At 30.2% G+C, this 19,118-nt stretch overlaps 1 protein-coding gene across 2 annotated transcripts in view; it reads left to right on the top strand.

Annotated features, from left to right (window-relative positions):
* The window catches only part of LOC134688375 (tolloid-like protein 1), a 31,508-nt gene extending 16,226 nt beyond the window's left edge, over window positions 1-15,282 (top strand). The window contains exons 2-8 of one of the 2 annotated variants that reach the window (XM_063549051.1): window positions 1,547-1,585; window positions 8,893-9,074; window positions 10,779-10,944; window positions 11,210-11,245; window positions 12,406-12,531; window positions 13,530-13,638; window positions 14,764-15,282. In XM_063549051.1, the coding sequence (XP_063405121.1) occupies window positions 1,547-1,585; window positions 8,893-9,074; window positions 10,779-10,944; window positions 11,210-11,245; window positions 12,406-12,531; window positions 13,530-13,638; window positions 14,764-14,809 (704 nt within the window). In that variant the 3' untranslated portion in view covers window positions 14,810-15,282. Of the gene's footprint in view, window positions 1-1,546; window positions 1,586-8,892; window positions 9,075-10,778; window positions 10,945-11,209; window positions 11,246-12,405; window positions 12,532-13,529; window positions 14,686-14,763 lie in introns of those variants that run through there. The other variant, XM_063549050.1, reaches the window with a different exon arrangement.
* The last annotated feature ends 3,836 nt before the right edge of the window (window positions 15,283-19,118 follow it).

The following is a 19,118-nucleotide window of genomic DNA, read 5'->3' as shown; positions in this document are numbered from 1 at the left end:
AAAGATAATTGAATGCAAACTTGATTGTGATTAGCGTGTATAACAATGTTAAACTACTTTGAAGTCTCTTCCTATTACATGTTCTAGACCTATTATAGTTAGTTACGCTGTTAAGTTTTATACGTGTATTGATGTATAGTCTCATTAAAATCATGTTCTAAAGAAAACATTAATGTTACATCTAGGTACACATTTCCTTTGTTATAAATAACGCTATAAACAGTTCTTGAAGGAACTATTTTTTATACCCTTTTTCCATTAGGAACAAACACTGCAATTTTCCTCCCATTACAATTATTATTTAAGAGTGTTTCTATATCATTTGGAACTATTAATACGATCGTAAAGGAACATCTATGCATGGCAAACAGAGAGAGACACAAGTCAAAAGTCGAAAAAAAATGCAAACAAAAGTGCATAAATGAAAATTTTAGTTGAATCAGACAAAATTGTATTTCTCAAATTGAATTGGTATTATACAAAATGTCATGTCTTTAATGTGTCATTGGAAAATCTTCCAAACTTCAAAATTGAATTATTCGTTTCCATTATAAGTTTTTAATTTCAATTTGTTTTGGTCATGCAATTGGAAAATAAGAAATAATAATATTTGCATTGCTGTGATGAATAATGTTTATCTATCATTAAGGTTGAACTTTACCTCACCTTCTTAACATGAACTTGTCCATATTTTGAGTTGGGTCTCATATAATTTGTCCTAAAAATAGTACCTTACACTGTTAAAAATCTTATTGAGATTGACAAGAAGGATATCATCAGTAGACAAAGTCTATGCACTATGTCAAGTTCTAAATCGACTATTGTCAATATCACAATTTTTGGTAGAGTTTTTTTTATAGTGACAACCGTCAATAGTCTTATTTAGAATAGAATATCATCATATCTTTCTGAAGACTTGAGTGGACTTGGATAAGAATTCTGCAATCACAATGCAAATTTTCTTTGACCGGCAAATTTTTTATGAAGTACTTTAATATTGACAACCAGTGATTTGGACCAAATTTAAGTGATTTGGACGATGTCATTTTATTTTATATTTGGAATGTCAGAGAAAACCTTGACCTTCATTTGAATATTGGCCAAGTTAAGTTTGGTTCACGCCGAACAGCAAGCTATAAAGGGCCCAAAAAATACTAGTGTAAAACCATTCGAACAGGAAATCCAACGGTCTACTCTATATGCATTTACATTGATTTGTCTTTCTAGACTAACAACTCATTTTTTCTGGTAGGAATAATCTTGCGAAAATCGAGGTTGGAAATATTAATCGAATATAAATCCACGATACATGCATTTCCTATCAAATAAGACACGGAACCTTCATCAGAACCAACGAATTGTACGTTTTATGCTGTCCCAATACATTATTTGTAAAACACTTTAGCTATTAGTAAACTGCTAACAGAATCAAGTGTGTAAAAACTAAAATGTAAACAAAAGGATAAACCATTAAGCAGATCATTATAATCATACCATATATCAACACTTTAACTTTGTTATTCATGCTTATATTTCTATTTTTCAGCAACAGTTTGGCTTCAATGCTTCGTTTTACTAGTCAGAGGTAAGATTTTACTACTACTATTTTAAATAATCGTATTCTTTGTTAGAAGTATTCGATGATCGCAACAGAATACATGTAAAAATATGTAGATGAGTATGTCGTCAAGGAAATACAATATGAAGATCGAGTCAAACGTCTCAAACCAGATTAACTATACTACTGTCTGCGAAATTCCGAATGATTGTTGCCTTTGTCTTATCTTTATTTGTTGTTCATCAGGTTTTTATCTTTGGTAGTTGATACTAAGGCATATTTAGAGCTCAAAATATGACAAGAGCAGCTCAGCTATTATAATGGTTATGACTAAAACAGTTGGCAAGCCAGTTCGGATACGATAAAGATAAATTTGTTACATTTTATTCGATTGTTAAGATTAATAAGGTAAATATTTAGGACGATAGTTTTGATTAAAGCCTTTATTTCAATAAAAACAAATTGAACTCCAAATATAATTTACACTCTGAAAAGGGCAAGTAAAAAGTGACAAAAAGATCTTTTGTTCGCTGCCCATATAAATCGAATATAATTACTAGAGGATTAATGATTTAAACAAACAGTAAACTTACTAATGTATCTAAAGCTAGTCAACTGTTGAATAGATACATGTAAGTTTGATAAAGAAAACCTCTGAGGTCATATGATTAAATATTATTAATTCGTATATTTTAACAAATTTGATTCGTTTAGAGATAGTCACATGTTAAACCATATTTCCGAAGGTAGAGAAAAACGGCGGATAGCAAAAAGCATATTGCACAGAGCATATTGCACGGTTATTTTTAGAATATCTAAAACCCGATTTACTTTGTGACGTCATGTAATGAATTTCAGGATATCGTTAAACGTTTTGAAACAAATGATATATGTGATCGATTATTTGAAGAAAAAAATCTTCAAATAAATTAGATGTCAAACAAACAAAAAAAAGTAAATTAAATAACAACTAATATGTTTTTATTGTCAATGAGACAATATGATATCTATAAAATTAAAACAAAATCAAATGACGATATTGATACAAATATGCATAATGGTTTAAAATTAATAATATAACAAATATAGCCTTTGTATGAGGTCAATACAGGATATATCGACCCAAAGAAGTATATCGACCTCGGACTTCGTCCTCAGTCAATATACTTCTTTCAGGTCAACATATCCTTGTATCGACCTCATACAAAGGCTATATTTGTATAATATAACTTACCTGCTAAAAAAAAATATGTCTAACATATTGCGTAATTTAACTTATTTTATAAAAAAAAACTGTATATACTATTTGACGTTTTCCTTGGTTATGCATTATTATGCACATGCATCACAAAAATACTGAACTCCGAGGAAATTTCCAAACGGAAAGTCCATAATCAAATGGCAAAATCAAAAGCTCAAACACTTCAAACAAATGGATAACAACTGTCATATTCCTGACTGAGTACAGATCGGTACAAGCATTTTCTTTTTAGCAAATGGTGAATTAAACCTGGGTTAAAAGCTAACTAAACCTCTCACTTGTATGGCATTCGCATCAAATTCCATTATATCGGCAACGAAGTAGACCTATGCTTATAGTAGACATGCGATATATAACATATTACAGAAGCGGATTTAAGGATGCCACGGTGCCCATTAGTCAGCACTTTGGTGTTGACATGAATATCAATTATATGGTCATTTTTATAAATTTCCTGTTTACAAAATTAAGAATTTTTCGAAATACTAAGGATTTTCCTATCCCATGCATATATTACCTTAGCCGTATTTGGAATAACCTTTTAGAATTTTAGATCCTATATGCTCTTCAACTTTGTGATCTTTGGCTTTATAACTATTTTTATATGAGTTTGACTGGTGAGTCTTACAAGTATTTCTTGCGTATTAAATATTAAGCCTGATACCTTTGTTAACTATTTACTGCTTAATTTTTTTAATCGCCCTCTTTGGTATTTTCTAATATTTTGATCATTTATGTTTTTTATGTCGTGTGACACAATAGTAGGGTGTATATGTCAAAAAGACTGCAACCGATATAGACGACAATAACAAAATCAAATCCAATTAAAATGGAGTTGTATCGATTAAGCGAGTTACGATAAATAATAATTTTAATTGATAACAATAGACTGGTTTAGAGTGGTTATCTGTGTCAATGTTATCTGTGTCCAAAATAATATAGCAGGATCAAGTTTTTTTTTGGTTCTGTTTTTTTTCTTGATTTGTATTCAGTACAGAAAGTTGACCGAATCGCACTAGTATAGAATCCAAACCCTTTGACTTATTTTGAAGATAGGTAAAGCAATGAATGATTGCTTTTTTTTCAAATTTCTTTGATATAATTACCTCTTCATCATATGGAACCCATCCTCGTGGTCCCTGTGTATATATAACACTGCCATATTCATGCCTTTTGGTATACTGTAACAGCAAAAAGACAATTGTAATCTATGAGATAAAAACGTTCCTTTGTTTGGACCTATTTTAACAAATCATTTTTAATTGATTTAATGGGTTATTACATCATTAATTTGAGTTAGCTGGTACAATTAACTTCATGAATTAAAAACTGGATAAGATAAATATCAATCGAACAATGCTATCTTTATACTTAACGTTGCATTTAACATCAATGTATTTAAGCACGAGATTGCAATACAGATATACACATACACCTTTTGGTCATGGTTAAACTGTCTCACTGTTTTGCTACAACATGTGACTTAAAGATACCATCTGTACTGGAATAATTATGTTAAAAATGATTAACGCTCTTTTCAATGAAAAAAGACTTCAAAATAACAAATGATGAATTATATTTGTATTAAAAAAAATCGAAGTATTCATGACTACAACATATAAGAAGTTGCCATACGATATAGAAATATCTTTTGGTCTTAATGAAACTCATCTCATGGGAAATAATAATTCTATTGATGCATTAAAGTGAGACTGTATTCCTTGCATTTTAGTTGTAAGTATTTATAGGAACAATAAGATGGATAGCAGAAGTGGAACATTGAACGCTCAGTACACTGTGATAACAGTCAAAACAATTAAAAAATACATTAAAACTTAAACCGTGACAATACATGTAAATGAATAAATAATGAAACGTCAATAAACAGCAAATATGGTTCATTGTGACCCCAATGTTCAAAGTAAGTTCAAAGATTGTATTCTAATCGTTAAGTAAATGGTCAGTTATCATAGTTTACATCAGGGATTCTTTTGTAAATCTGACAATAAGAGTGTTTTTGAAAGTAGAAGAAAACATCTATAATACCATAGTGAAAAATATACTGTGATGTAACACGTGTTTGTCTTCAACAAAGCAAAAAAAAATATCATACTCGATGATCAATAGGATAAATAGATATGACAAACACGGACGAGAAGTAAACAATAAATCAGACGTTGTAAATGACATAATTTTGTCGGGCTAAGAATGCTATTTGAATCATAACCTACTCGATTGTTTTGGGCTTTTTAATTCAATTATGTACGTATACAATATTATAAAACATACTTCAAAACTTCAAATTAGTGCATAAACTTAAGCATTCAGAAGAGAGTGTTTAAATACTCAAATCTTTTGAAATTATCGGATAATGATATAATTTATAACAGTGTGTTGTGGAATGAATTATACAATTAGTTTTATACAATATTTATCACAATTGAATCGTCGAGAGTGAAATGTCTTCGTCATTAATTGTTAGCGTTAGTGTTCTGTAAAATAAAACGGTACCGTTTATTCTGCATGTCTTCATTCAAAACCAAACTGTCGATTCACTTTGGCATTAGTTTTTTTAACATATATATTTTCAGTTCTGACATTGATGCGTGAATCAAGTAAAATAAGAAAAAAAATAAGTATACATTAGGTTAAAAAAAGCCTTATAAATATGGTCTATGGTTTTCTTATTTCCAAAAGAACAATAGAAAAAATCCTTTATGAAATTTGTATTTCTACTGTACCAAATGTCCAGAAAAAATTAGTCACTTGATATTGAACAGCAATTTATCAATTTTATTTCTACCTCAAAAATGACAACTAACCTCTTCTCTCTTTAAACAAGTAGTCATGAAGAATGTAGGACAGAAAGTCACAGGACAAAAAGTCACAGACAAAAAGTCACGGACAAAAAGTCAGAGGACAAAAAGTCACAATTCATTTTTTCTGACTATTTTCTTTGAATAAAAACACTTATTTCTACAAAAATATTTTTGTATTTATCTTGAACTATTGCATAAAATCTAAATTTGTGAACAAAATTTATCAAAAAAATATCAAAGTAAATCAAATAATAAAAAAAAAAGTCAAAGTGGCTTGGAACTTAAATAGCTTCATGGTCCCAAGAAATCTTTCTTTTGCATGATAAAAATTAAATAAATCTTCATTTTTCAAGTATAATGACACATTTCCTTAACTTTAGTATTAATATACGTATTAAAATGTAAATATTTCAAGATTTTTCTCCTATATATTCAAACGATTGTCAAATAAAGGCAACAGTATTCATTATCACTGAACTAGTATATATTTGTTAAGGGGCCAGCTGAAGGACGCCTCCGGGTGCGGGAATTTCTCGCTACATTGAAGACCTGTTGGTGACCTTCTGCTGTTGTTTTTTTATTTGGTCGGATTGTTGTCTCTTTGACACATTCCCCATTTCCATTCTCAATTTTAGTAGTATACCGCTGTTCAAAACACATAAATCCATGGACAAAAAACAAAATCGGGGTAACAGACTAAAACCGAGGGAAACGCATTAAATATAAGAGGAGAACAACGACACAACACTGAAATGTAACACACACAGAAACGGACCAAGCATCAGACAAAATCCCACGAGAATAACAAATATAACATCAAAACCAAATACATAAATTTGGGATAGACAACATATCATTTGTGACTTTTTGTCCTGTGCCTGTCTGTCCTACCAAATTTGTGATTTTATGTCCTGTGACTTTTTCCTGTGACTTTCTGTCCGTTTACCGTAATAAATACGTATAATTTTATTCAATAATTCATCATATCATCTTGAAAATTGGGATAAATAGTAGCTATATAATGAAACTATCCACCAAATTTTAAAAAAATGTGAATATCAGCAATTATAGGCCACAATGTGGCCTTGGACAAAGATAAAAGTCGATATCATATATCCAACAATAAAAAAGAAACACGGCATGAAAAATGTGAAACAATTCTAACAATAAAAGTAACTGCCTATATATAACAATTCAATTTCCGAAAAACAAATATGACAAGCATGAATGAATCAACGACAACCACTGAATTATAGGCACCTGACTTGGAACAGCGACATGAATAATGTGGAGAGTTAAACCTGTCTGTGAGCGCTCAATCCTCATCCTTGCTTTAACAGTGGTGTAACAGTACAACTTTATAGCAAACGGTTAAAATCATTTTGAAATGGCTTTACGTATTTCACCTTTACGAAGCACAAAAGCCAAATTAAAGAAAAACAAAGCACCAATAGGAAAGTAGTCGCGGACCCCCATCCAGCCATTATGACTCCTACGACAATGGGATCTTTAAATTGTTATAATAACACTGACAATTGACCTATGCATTATATATAAATGTATTCATATTGCTTCCTGTAATTCCATTTAGCGTAGGATTAAAAAAATCATCTATTACTACTAGTAGTATCTTTTACAATTTTGTTTGTTTAAATAAACTTTTTTTAGTTTTTTTTAAGTAAATCATGTTTAATACTAGTTTTTCACATTTGTTAGTGGATACATCAATATTAAATAAACTTACTACTATACCTATTAATTTAGCTTATTGAAGTTCAAAATAAAGCGAAATGTATTCAACCATTCAGGTTTTTGGCGTTTCAAATCATAAGCCTGGTATCTTTGATAACTATTTGCTAGAGTTCATTACCTTTGTTTTTTTAATTTTACATAAACGTATTAACACGATACTTGTCAAAAAGATAATACTACACACAACCAATAACACAATACTTGTCAAAAAGTTTAATCTATATCAAACCAAAAAAGTTGATCAATGCCCTGCTTCAGACCGGCTACAAGACTCATTAAGTAAGATTAGACTGACCAAAAGTATATATTTTTCCTGCAATATAAGGCATTTTACGTCATCTAATTCTTAAGAGGATTATCATTATACCCCTGAAGGATCTGTTTAAAAATACAAATTCGTGTTTTTATTCTTATGATTTAAAAACTAATCAAGGTCAATAAATATAATAGATTAAATAAGTAACTAAGTAATCTGATTATTTCCCCCTGATAAAGCTTAGTTAACTGTGTCCATTTTTTAACCTTACAACGTCCTCATTAATTACACGATGGCATAATGATTTCGCCCTATATGTGATTTCGAGTTTTCGACGAAGTGAAATTCATTTCTAACGTAATTTATTCCTTAATTAAACAAAGATGGGATAAAGGATTTTAAACAATAATGACATATAATTAGTTGTTGTTGAGTTCGGTTATATGTACACAAAAACTGAGACAGATTTAATGTTGATACTTGCAGCACAGCGTAAGAATGCTTTTTATAAAAAAAAATAAAAAATAAAAAAGGATTACGGACAAGCTCATCACACAATACGCGAAAAATTACACGACTGAGGTCCTGTTACATTTATTAAACGTTGAGGAAAACATTATTCTTTTAGAATTTGCCATTACTTTATAGATTTCTATATATTATCAGAATAATGTTATGATCGGATTGAATATGCGAAAATCATAGCAAGACATGTTGCAAGACCCGATAAACATCCTTGACCATTGATTGATAAATGTGTCATTGGCAATCGTACTACATATATGTATGCGTAGATAAACAACAGAATAACGATAAATTGAAAAAAAGAAACAATTCACAACTCAGAGAACTAAATATAGGAACGAATTCCATAAAAAAAACCGAGACTGAACCATTGTGCTTCGGAAGGGTGAGCAGTTCCAAAACTGTTTAAGAGACTACTACACAGTAAACTACGTTAAACACAATCTGCTAGATTCAGAAAATCATAACTACCTTAGCAGTCACTTCATCGTCTTATACATTCTACTGTTCAGATCATTCTGAAACTCAGAATAACAGGAATAACTCAGACGTATTTTTGTCGTTTGATTGGGGTTTCTTTTTTGGCATTCCAAGGCAAACAATTGCCATGACATTTCTTCTATTTTTGCAATTTTGTATCTATAACCAACTGCGGATTATAAAAAAAACATATATGTTTTTCAGGTATAATCAATGTATTAATGGTTTTTTTTATTCTCAGGTTGTGGACAATACATAGAACTTGGTAGTTCATCTACCAGTAGTATATCGATATCAAACTCATATGCCCCTTATTCCAACTGTATATGGGTTGTTGTAGCAGATAGTGGATATCGTGTAGAACTCAACATATCGTCCTTTGTAGGTCAGGAGTTAAGTGGAAGTTGTGTAGACTATATAACGGTAAGGGTGTTAGAGTTATGTAGAAAATAGTCTATTTGCCAACTCCGTAATAGATGTTTATTTGTTCGAGTTGTATCCCTTGGTAGGAGAAACAAAATTGTTATTGACAATGAAGATCTCGCAGGTAGAGCATGATGCGTAGAATCATTTAATTTTATCTTTTTGTTTTCAAATTATATTATGTATTGTTTGTCGATGTATATATTTTCTATGGGATTGTAATCAGGACTATGCAAAACCTCGAAAAAAAATATCAGTAAATACACAATGTTTACTCATTCTTCGAAAAACTGATACCCACGAAAATGAACGAATCAAAAGAATCATGCTTTGCACGGACAACAGTACATTTTTTTTAAATGTCCTGTACTAAATCAGGAATGTGGCAGTTGTTTTCAATAAGCCCGTTTCTATGTATGTTGGTGTTTGTTTTTGTTGCAGTTCAGTATTTCTCTTGTTTTGCTGTTTGCTTCTTATAGTTGATGTGTTTCCCTCGATTTAATTTTCGCTTATTCAATTAATGACTATTGAATATCAGTATTCTACTGCTGCATTTATTTAGAACAAGTCTACAATTTGGCAAAGGGAGACATATTTCGCCTAGATTGTTATAATATAATCAAATTGAAAACGACTACATGGTGATGATTGCAACTCTTTTAAATTTTTGTTTCAATTTGTTGCACTTGTTCTGTTATTTCGTTGTTTTCCTCTTATAAGTGATGTATTTCCCTCGGTTTTAATTTGTAGCCCGGATGTCTTTTCTATCAATCGATTTATAACTTTTAAACAGCGGTATACTACTGTTGCCATTATATAGACTCTGTGAAATTCAGAACCTGACCAAAGTTTAGATAATAAACCGATAGCGCAACTAACCTAAGGTAGCAATACACAGTTGGGAGTTTAGTTTCGTATTTTGGCCCCTGTGGATTTTTCAAATACTAGTAGGAAAGTTATTGTGTAATAAAATTAATTTTTAGACAGCTGAGTACTAATTTAGCCTTCAAAGATGGTTTATAAGAGCTTCAAAATTGTTTTTAACATGTTTTATGGGCTATTTTCTGTTTGACAATCCATTTTGTCATAGCTTGACCGGCCATCGGTGCAGAAAGAAATGTAATGTTTACAAACACTTTTTTCTACACTAAGTTTTTGACGCAATTTTACAAAAAAAATGAGATGAAAGACATATGATTTTCATTGGATCAACTGAATGATATATGTACACAGTTTCAGAAAAGGTATTACTTCAAGCGATTGAAATTCTACTTTAAGCCAAATTTTGGAGAAATATGTGACATCTTCCCCCCCCCCCTTTTTGCAATATTTTATAGCAAATAAGTGAGGATTGTTGCCATGGATACACCCAAAAGAAATTATATTTTACCATTTTATATACTGGATATAAAATCTATGGACGATTCGGATTACATACATATGCACATATATGACACAAACAGTAAGCTTAGTAATGCAAGAAAGCAATGAAAAGAGGATGGTAAAATTTATGAGGGAAAATTTTAATATTTTTTCCTAACTGTTTATTGCTACCTTAGGGTTTAAAATACAAAATCAAGCAAACGTATAATAAATCTGGTTTAAGGTATCAAAACCTAAACCCCATTGAATGTAAGAAAATATTGTATCATAATTAAAATTCTCATTTTGAATCTTAAATAAAACAGAATTGTGTAATTTTAGGTCAGGGACGGTAGTGATAGCGCAGATGAAGTATTAGGTAAAACATGCACAACGTTAACTAATTCCATAGTAACTTCCACTGCTCGGTGGATGTGGGTTCAGTTTAAAAGTGATGGCGAGATAACAACTTCCGGTTTGACAGCAAAGCTTTCTACAGTATACGCAGGTATTAATAATGTACAGTAGTATATCTCTTTTATTTATAATCATACTGTGTACCAACATAACGTACTTGTATACAAAATCGAAAAAGAAGATGACCTATCAATATCATCTAATAAAAAAATGAAGCTACCACGAAGATTCGACTGAAAAACAAAAGAAGATACCGGACTAGTCACGTATTCCAAAGTTTTAATATAAGCTATGGATGAACATGAAAGAAGTAATTGTTTTAAATTATAAAAATAATTTTTGTTTGTTTGTTTCAGGTTCCGTCATAAGTAATTATTCTTCACCTTTAGAAAGTGAGTATACTTACTAGTAGGTTCTTTTTTTTACCAATTTCAATATGCTGATATGAAAATAATATATATATATACGTTGATTAAGCATTCAATTAACACACTCAGTAAAATAGTTCTGTTGTACCAATTGATAAGAGTCTCAGAAAGAAATCAAACTTTTTAATTTCATCTACCACTTTTTATATGCACTACTGGCTTTCAAGACTTTTGACTGGCTTCCCAGTACTTTGGCTTGCTGCAAACCGGACACTAGTAAACGAATATTATGCGGAAATGACCAATTCGATTAATAAAAAAAAAACACAATAAAAATACAATCTAAAATTGTTTATTTGGGGACGAAGTCCCGTATTACAGTAGAAAATTTAAAAAAATAAATAAATCAGGAAAATTTGCATGACACTTGGAATAAAATGTATATTTATCAGTCTTAGAAAAAACCTAATACTAATTCAGTTTTAAAAATTGTTTGTTATAAAAAAAAAAGTTACATGATGACAGCGTTTCTTTGTTCACATTGAATATGAAGTCATAACTTAAATAACGCCACAACTAATTCCCTAACAACAGAAGCAAAATCGGACACGTTACGGTATTTCCGTTTCTCATTTTAACATGTTTGATATAAAAAAAAACAACGTACAGACTTCGTCCTCATTCACAGGTAATGCCTGTTTCATATTAAAATAAACGTATTTCAATCTGACTAGCAGCACTAATAGATATACAAAATCAAAACCATTTTTGACCGACTGTAATAACAGTTTCATTATTGTTACCGAATGTAATAACAGTTTCATTATTTGTAATAACAGTTTCATTATTTGTTATAACAGTTTCATTATTTGTAATAACAGTTTCATTGTTTGTAATAACAGTTTCATTATTTGTAATAACAGTTTTATTATTTCTAATAACAGTTTCATTATTTGTAATAACAGTTTCATTATTTGTGTAATAGCAGTTTCATTATTTTAACCGAATGTAATAACAGTTTCATTATTTCAACCGAATGTAATAACAGTTTCATTATTTTAATCGAATGTAATAACAGTTTCATTATTTTAACCGAATGTAATAACAGTTTCATTATTTTAACCGAATGTAATAACAGTTTCATTATTTTGACCGACTGTAATAAGAGTTTCATTATTTTACAGGTTGTAAAAGTTTTCAATATGAATGTGACAATCGTATATGTTTAACGCGGGCCTATTTATGTGATGGGTTTGAGGATTGTGGGTGCAGTGATTGTGACGAGTCTGCGTGCACTGGACTACCATTTAGTGAGTAATGTAACAATAATAAACTTAATATGAATATGTAATAGTGATCTTTCAAACCATTGATAGCATAACACTTACCGACAGTAATAAAGGTTTAATAAAAAAAACCACCATACATACACGTTGAATTTAAAATCGGAATGTGTGTCCTTAACTTTCGAAATAAAGCTATAAAAGTGCGTTTTTGACGTTTAAGTTAGGAAGGTCAACGATAAAAGAACATTATTACACTATTTTTAAGAAATATTATAAGCAAGATTTATTGAGACGTTTGTAATAACACTTTATTGTTGCATTTCAAAGTCCGAAAAAGTTTTACCAAATAAATTTAGGTTTCTTTGACTGAGGTAGAAACACCATAGTATTTCGAAATATTCATAGTCTTGTAAACAGAACAGTTAATTTATAATTATCACTAAATCAATAATAACTGATTGCAACACAAGTTTTGATTACTGGGCGGGTACTACCCCGAGTACCCTTTTTGAAGAAACCTTTACTAGCAGAGGCATCGACCAAATTGTTGTATATAAGTGCATGTCAGTACTGTTGGAGGTTCAATCGGCAAGGGTATCACAAGCCCAGTAGAAAGCACTCATGTGTTGACAGTAATATCATTTCAATGTTCATTCTCTGTAAATCTACTGTTGTTTAAGTTCTGAATAATTATTTATCTCCCCAAAGCATAAATTGCATATTGGAATTTTTGGATTGTAATGCTCAACAAATTTGCTTTTAACCGGCATTCCAATATTTTTTCATCGATCACAATGATGAGTCTTATGTAAACGAAACGCGCATTTTTCGTGAAAATCTATAGACCTGGTATCTTTGACGAACTTTGTTTCAAACGAGAATTTTTAATTCAATTGAATATCAAAATATCAGTTTTACCAAATTGTATACCAAAATGTTTCAAAAAGGTCTCTCCTTGACATTGTGTTTACAGCCTATTAGATAGTGTTTAAAGTAATGCATAATTATGTTTACTTTTTCAGGTCGATCTGAGCTTATGGGAATGAGTATCGGCATAGGATCATTTCTTTCGATTGGAATTTTTGTCTTTTCTTGTATGTATGAAAGATACAGGAAGCTAAAAGCAATAAGGCAAGGACACTTAGAGATGGATCCACTTGCTGGAAATTCAAAGAAAGCGAAAATTGCTTGGCATAAATGAGGAAAATTCTTTTTTAGTCATAACATTCGTAACATTAAAAAGAATGACTGTTCCCATGTCACGAATTTTATATTACTACTAGAGGTTGACTACAACATTAAGGTTTAATAATGTGCATCAATGTTAGAAACAAGAATGATAGTACTGATCCCAAAATACGTCCATGTCTTCCTAGGTGATATGAATACAAACGAATGTTGTTATGTCAATTATATATCATGATCAAAAAGAATGTAATATATTGCTTTTAAGAGGTTTAATGTTTTACGACTAAACTCATTGGACGATATAACTCATACACTGTTGAACTCAGTTGTTTATAAGTTTCATGGTTAAACTGCTAAGGTATAATATGTTGTCTTTTGAATTTTTTTTATATATTAAAATCCATGCAAAATGGTTTACTTTATAAAGTGCTAAATTTCAGCCTTACATGAAATCTTCGAAAGAGTGTGCATCATATGTAAGAGGTTCCTTTGTCTATTTTATTTGAAATATACCCACAGCTATGCCAAATTGTTCATCATGATTAGAAGTGATACTTGCCTATTTGCAAGTCTATCTATGTAGGATAAAAATTAACTGAGTTGCATTACCCATTCAATTTTTCCTGTCAATTCAGTTATAAAAATCGAGCTTGTCAAAATGTAGCCCTTTGTGCTCGACGTGGCCGTTTAAATCGACCGGATTTTTTTTTACTTAAATTAATTAAAACGTGAATTAAATGTTATAATGATAAAAGTTCATTTCATTGTTTATTCATAGACTGTCATAAAGTTTAATACAATCTGATTTGATTGAAAACGCATTTGTGACATGTTGGAAATCTGATTCCTTAATGGTTATTGTTAATTACTTTTAATTATTTTTTTTAAAAAGGTCAAAGTAATCTGTTCTTTTTACTCATTTAAGATTCGAATTGTTAAACAACTGTACATTTTCTGCATATCTTTGCTTTAATCTGTGAAATATCTATGATTTGTGTATTATAGTTCATATGTTATTTTTACATAAAACATTTTTTTAAATTCGTTTTGTTTTGTTTTTTGTTGTAGGGTAATTGGGGAGACCTCCGAATGGAAACATAAATTTCTCAGATGATCTCAAGAACAACATGACGAAAGAACCAACATAGAAAAATACATTTTGGAGAAATTAGAGAAACATCTTTGTTACGCTAAATAATGGCATTTGTTTTTAATTTCAAAGTCGTGGTCCTGTTTTGAAAAAAAAACAATCTTACAAATTTAATTCATTATTATCATGAAAAAATAGCACTTTGCACTTTTAAATATCACGATACACTCTTTTTCACTGCACATTTGCATTTTCAAAGTATTTTCTCCTGGAGAAAGAAAGGTAATTTCAGCACATTTCGATGTTGTTCTTGAATGATTCATGTACACTACAACTTGTCCAATCGCACATCGAATCAGCTATTGGTTTTATGCCCTTTATGGTCATAAGGCTCTTCGACTGATTCGATACTTTCACCTTCTTGTCTTTCAAATATTCGGCTTTGAGCGTTCCTGATGAAGTTGAATCCAGAAAAGGGCTTTGGACGCATCAGATTTTTAAAGTGTTGTTTTATCTAATATTTTTTCTTCTTTTCAGATGAAAGAAAAAGATATGAATAAACGTTTTATTTTATATAGTCATAGGACAAAAGTGAGTTTCCAGGCACTAAAACATGTCCTATTATTTCAACTAAAATCAACATTTTACCAAAATGTTAAACTTTCAGTCTCCTATTTTAAAAGTAAAAACGACCAGCCTGTTATATCGTACTGTAGGTCGGTGATCATATTACGACTTTGGTTTAGTAAGGTTCGTAAGGGTAAGTTAAAAATCTGAGAGACCAGATAAGTAATTAATTAAAAATCAATAACAGAAGAGACATTTGAAATGAAATTGTCATTCAAAGAAATTTATAGTTAGCAAATGCTATATTTTTATATTTAGCTAATTTGCATAAAAAACATTTTCCAGTTTTTATGAAGAAATGTCAATTGAGTCAGTATCGTTCGGGAGATTTTACTTGCATGATTTACAGAAATTCAATCACTGTGTTTGGTTGCAAGACTCTAAAAGGAATAGTCATACTCCTATCGAAATTTTGACCGGAGTTCTACAAAAAAATCGTTATTTAGATAACTGTATGCTATAACCTATATTTCGTGTTTAAGAAATATGCCATACATAATTGCTAAATCTGGATTGATAAGGAACATTGAAGTCGTTAGGGAAATATTAAATTAGAAGATAGAAATACGTAAGAAGGGAGTTAACTCCACCTGTAATCTAAGCAATGCATATATGGTCCCTGCCATCTTCATTTAGTCGAAATTTGAAAAGTTACCACAATTTTCGAACAGAAAAATATAATTTTCTTAAAATCGATGAACATGAGTGGATTTGCATATAAACTATTGAATATCATGTAGTAAACTTCCCAAATTTTAACATTGTCTATATCTAAGAGTGTTGAAAGATTACTTGACGTGGAGTTTAACTCTCCGTCGGAAGTTTTTTCGCACAATTATTTCTCAAACTACAAAAGTTGTGACATCTTAATTGACCATGGCACTTTTTAAAAGTGTTTTATTCTTTATTTTTTCTTTCATCGTTTGAGCTTTTATTCTTTTTTTGTTTTGTTTTTTGTTCTATTGTATTATTGAAGAAACTGTTGGCATGCGCACTGAAATGATAATGAGCATCATCCAAATTCCAAAAGTATTTTTCATAATAAAGACAGTACATGTGTCTATCTGAAATGATTATTTATCAATCAGCAATCAAATAAGATGATTACACAAAATGTATACCGTATTTCTTCTATGCCTGGAATATTTGAACAATATGTTCTTTCTAACGATACGTCGCGTTATGATTCAATTGTATAAACATGTTACTAGTTATAAATGAATGCATCGTTTCAAAAGAACCAAAAGACGTTATCCAGAAATATGAAATAAAAAGTCAAATAACAGAAAGGTTAAATGGGAAATTATAAAAAGATGTATTGTATTTATCATGTTTATTCATTTAAACATTCATTGAAAAATCGAATATGGATAAGGGCCATAGGTTGGAAATATAAATTTGTGTGATTTTAGAAGTAGGTGAATTGTTTTAGTATTTAAATTATTCAATCAGATTCATATCTGCAAAAACAAGCGACAAAATTGTATCAAGTTTATTGGTGTTAATAGTATTTAACCCGTACTATCCATATCAACTCTTTTGAGAAAAAATGCCACCGACTTGGACGATATTTGAATGATATGGTTCAGTAAATTTGTTCTCAAAAACAATAGTTGATAATCTTATCATCTTACTTACTAAATTTTTTTTAATGAAATCTTGTGTTGGATTTGTTTTACCTTTGCAAAGCTTAGCCACAGGTATGTCAAAATAAATAACATGTGATTGTTTTCCCTTCTATAACATGTATACAATCAAATTGGTACCACTCTACAGAAGACTTCATTGGGAGAGTAATAAAAAAATTGAAACAGCACTTTTCAAATTCCATACGTCCGTAGAGCTAAAAAAAAATTATTCTTTTTCACCAGTATGATCATAGTCGAATATTAGAAAGCCAAGTATGCGAAAGTACCGACATATTTTAAGAGCTATATGACTAAAATAACCTTAAAAATAATAACCAAAATCCATATAAGGTCAACTTTGACTCGGAGAGTTGAACCTCAGTTTCTTTATAATTTTTGTAAATTGATTACCGACAACTTAGATCATTATCCCGAGTGACGGAATAAATCTAATGTGACATGCAAAAATGAATATGCTTGCAAAAAATAATTATTGTAGGGTTGGAAAAAAGGTAAGATGATGAAACACGAAGGTGTGCGCCATGTAATATGATATGCAAACTATCAACAGTCACATAAAAAAAGAATGTAGAAATATATGATATGACTCTTAAAAATTAGAAATGCACAACTTCATCATACGTGCAAATTAGAACTATCTAGTAGATAACTATATTGTATTTTAAGCTCCTATGGCATCAATTTGTGATTTGATGCAATGGATGCAAACTAAGTTTACTGGCGACGCGCAAAATACAATATTGTTATCTCCATTTTAACGAAACTGACATAAAACTAAGTTAAAAATGTACTTAAAATCTGTCATATATCGTCTGCGCTTGCCATTATGTTCCATAGCATCAATAATTTTGTCAATCGATGCCATGAAAAGTAGTGACGTAATCCAATCAAAATGAACGTTACAAACGTTGTTTCATTATAATTAAGTATGCAATTGCTAAGATAACCAGTTACACGAAAACAAAATTCATATATAAAACTGTCTTATAAATGACGTCATCTCTTGACAATTGGAACAAAAAACGAAACAATTAAATAAATCAGGATACAAAACAGTTCACAACTGAAATGCATCATAATTTGCTTACTTTTCGTATTATTTACAGTGCCAATATATCACTTAATTAACTGATGCACGAGGAAAACTATTTCAAAGTGAAAAAAAAACCTTACACAAATGATATTTTACTCTGTGTAACATAAACGCATGAAAATACGGGTCTAGCATTTTGTGTGAGCATGGACCCATACGAAGTTTTCCCTTACTCTCCAAACATGGTTATTTATACTTTCTGCTTAACCTTGGATTCCCTTTAGAGTGGAGTATATAAATAAATAGGAAAACAAATCAGCCCCGTTTTCAAGACATTAACTATACTTCTGTGGGTCGCAATATATATAAAATAAACTGAAAGTTATAACGTATGAAATATCAAGAATTAGTCAATGTCTTAAGCACCTAACATAGACATATTAGCTTGCAATCATTCCACTTCGAGAAAAACATGCTATTACTTAATCCCAAATATATCAATTGAAAACAATTTAATAGAGCCACTCGATATTTTTTGAATTTACAGTATAAATGGCAAACGTTTCACATGTATTTTATGTTCTTTATTCAAAATTCTTAATTTTAACAATCTGTTTTTTTTAAAGATAAAAATGGATAAATATATGAAGATTATACACAGTTAAATTTCTGCTAAACAAAATTGACGTGCAAGGATTTTTTTTTTTTTATTTATATTTTTTCCATTTGTTTTAAACTAATTGCTTCTTGCAAAAGAGTGACGAAAGATACCAGAGGGACAGTCAAACTCATAAATCGAAAATAAACTGACAACGTCTTGGCTCTCAAAACAGGCAATTTATTACTGCACTAACAGAATGAAACACAGAGTGTGCACATAACAACCATTTATTCGTATGCATAATTCTTAAAGTGATAACATCAATTTATAGTAACAAAATGTTCTGCACTAGATTTTTCCTCTCTTAAACTCAAAATGAAACATTTACTTAATGTGTTATCCGCATTTGAATTATAGCATGTA

This window comes from Mytilus trossulus, chromosome 10 (assembly GCF_036588685.1).
Source record: "Mytilus trossulus isolate FHL-02 chromosome 10, PNRI_Mtr1.1.1.hap1, whole genome shotgun sequence".
Taxonomy (NCBI): domain Eukaryota; kingdom Metazoa; phylum Mollusca; class Bivalvia; order Mytilida; family Mytilidae; genus Mytilus; species Mytilus trossulus.
The sequence above is the reverse complement of the archived record's forward strand: the minus strand, read 5'-3'. Positions and strand labels throughout refer to the sequence as shown.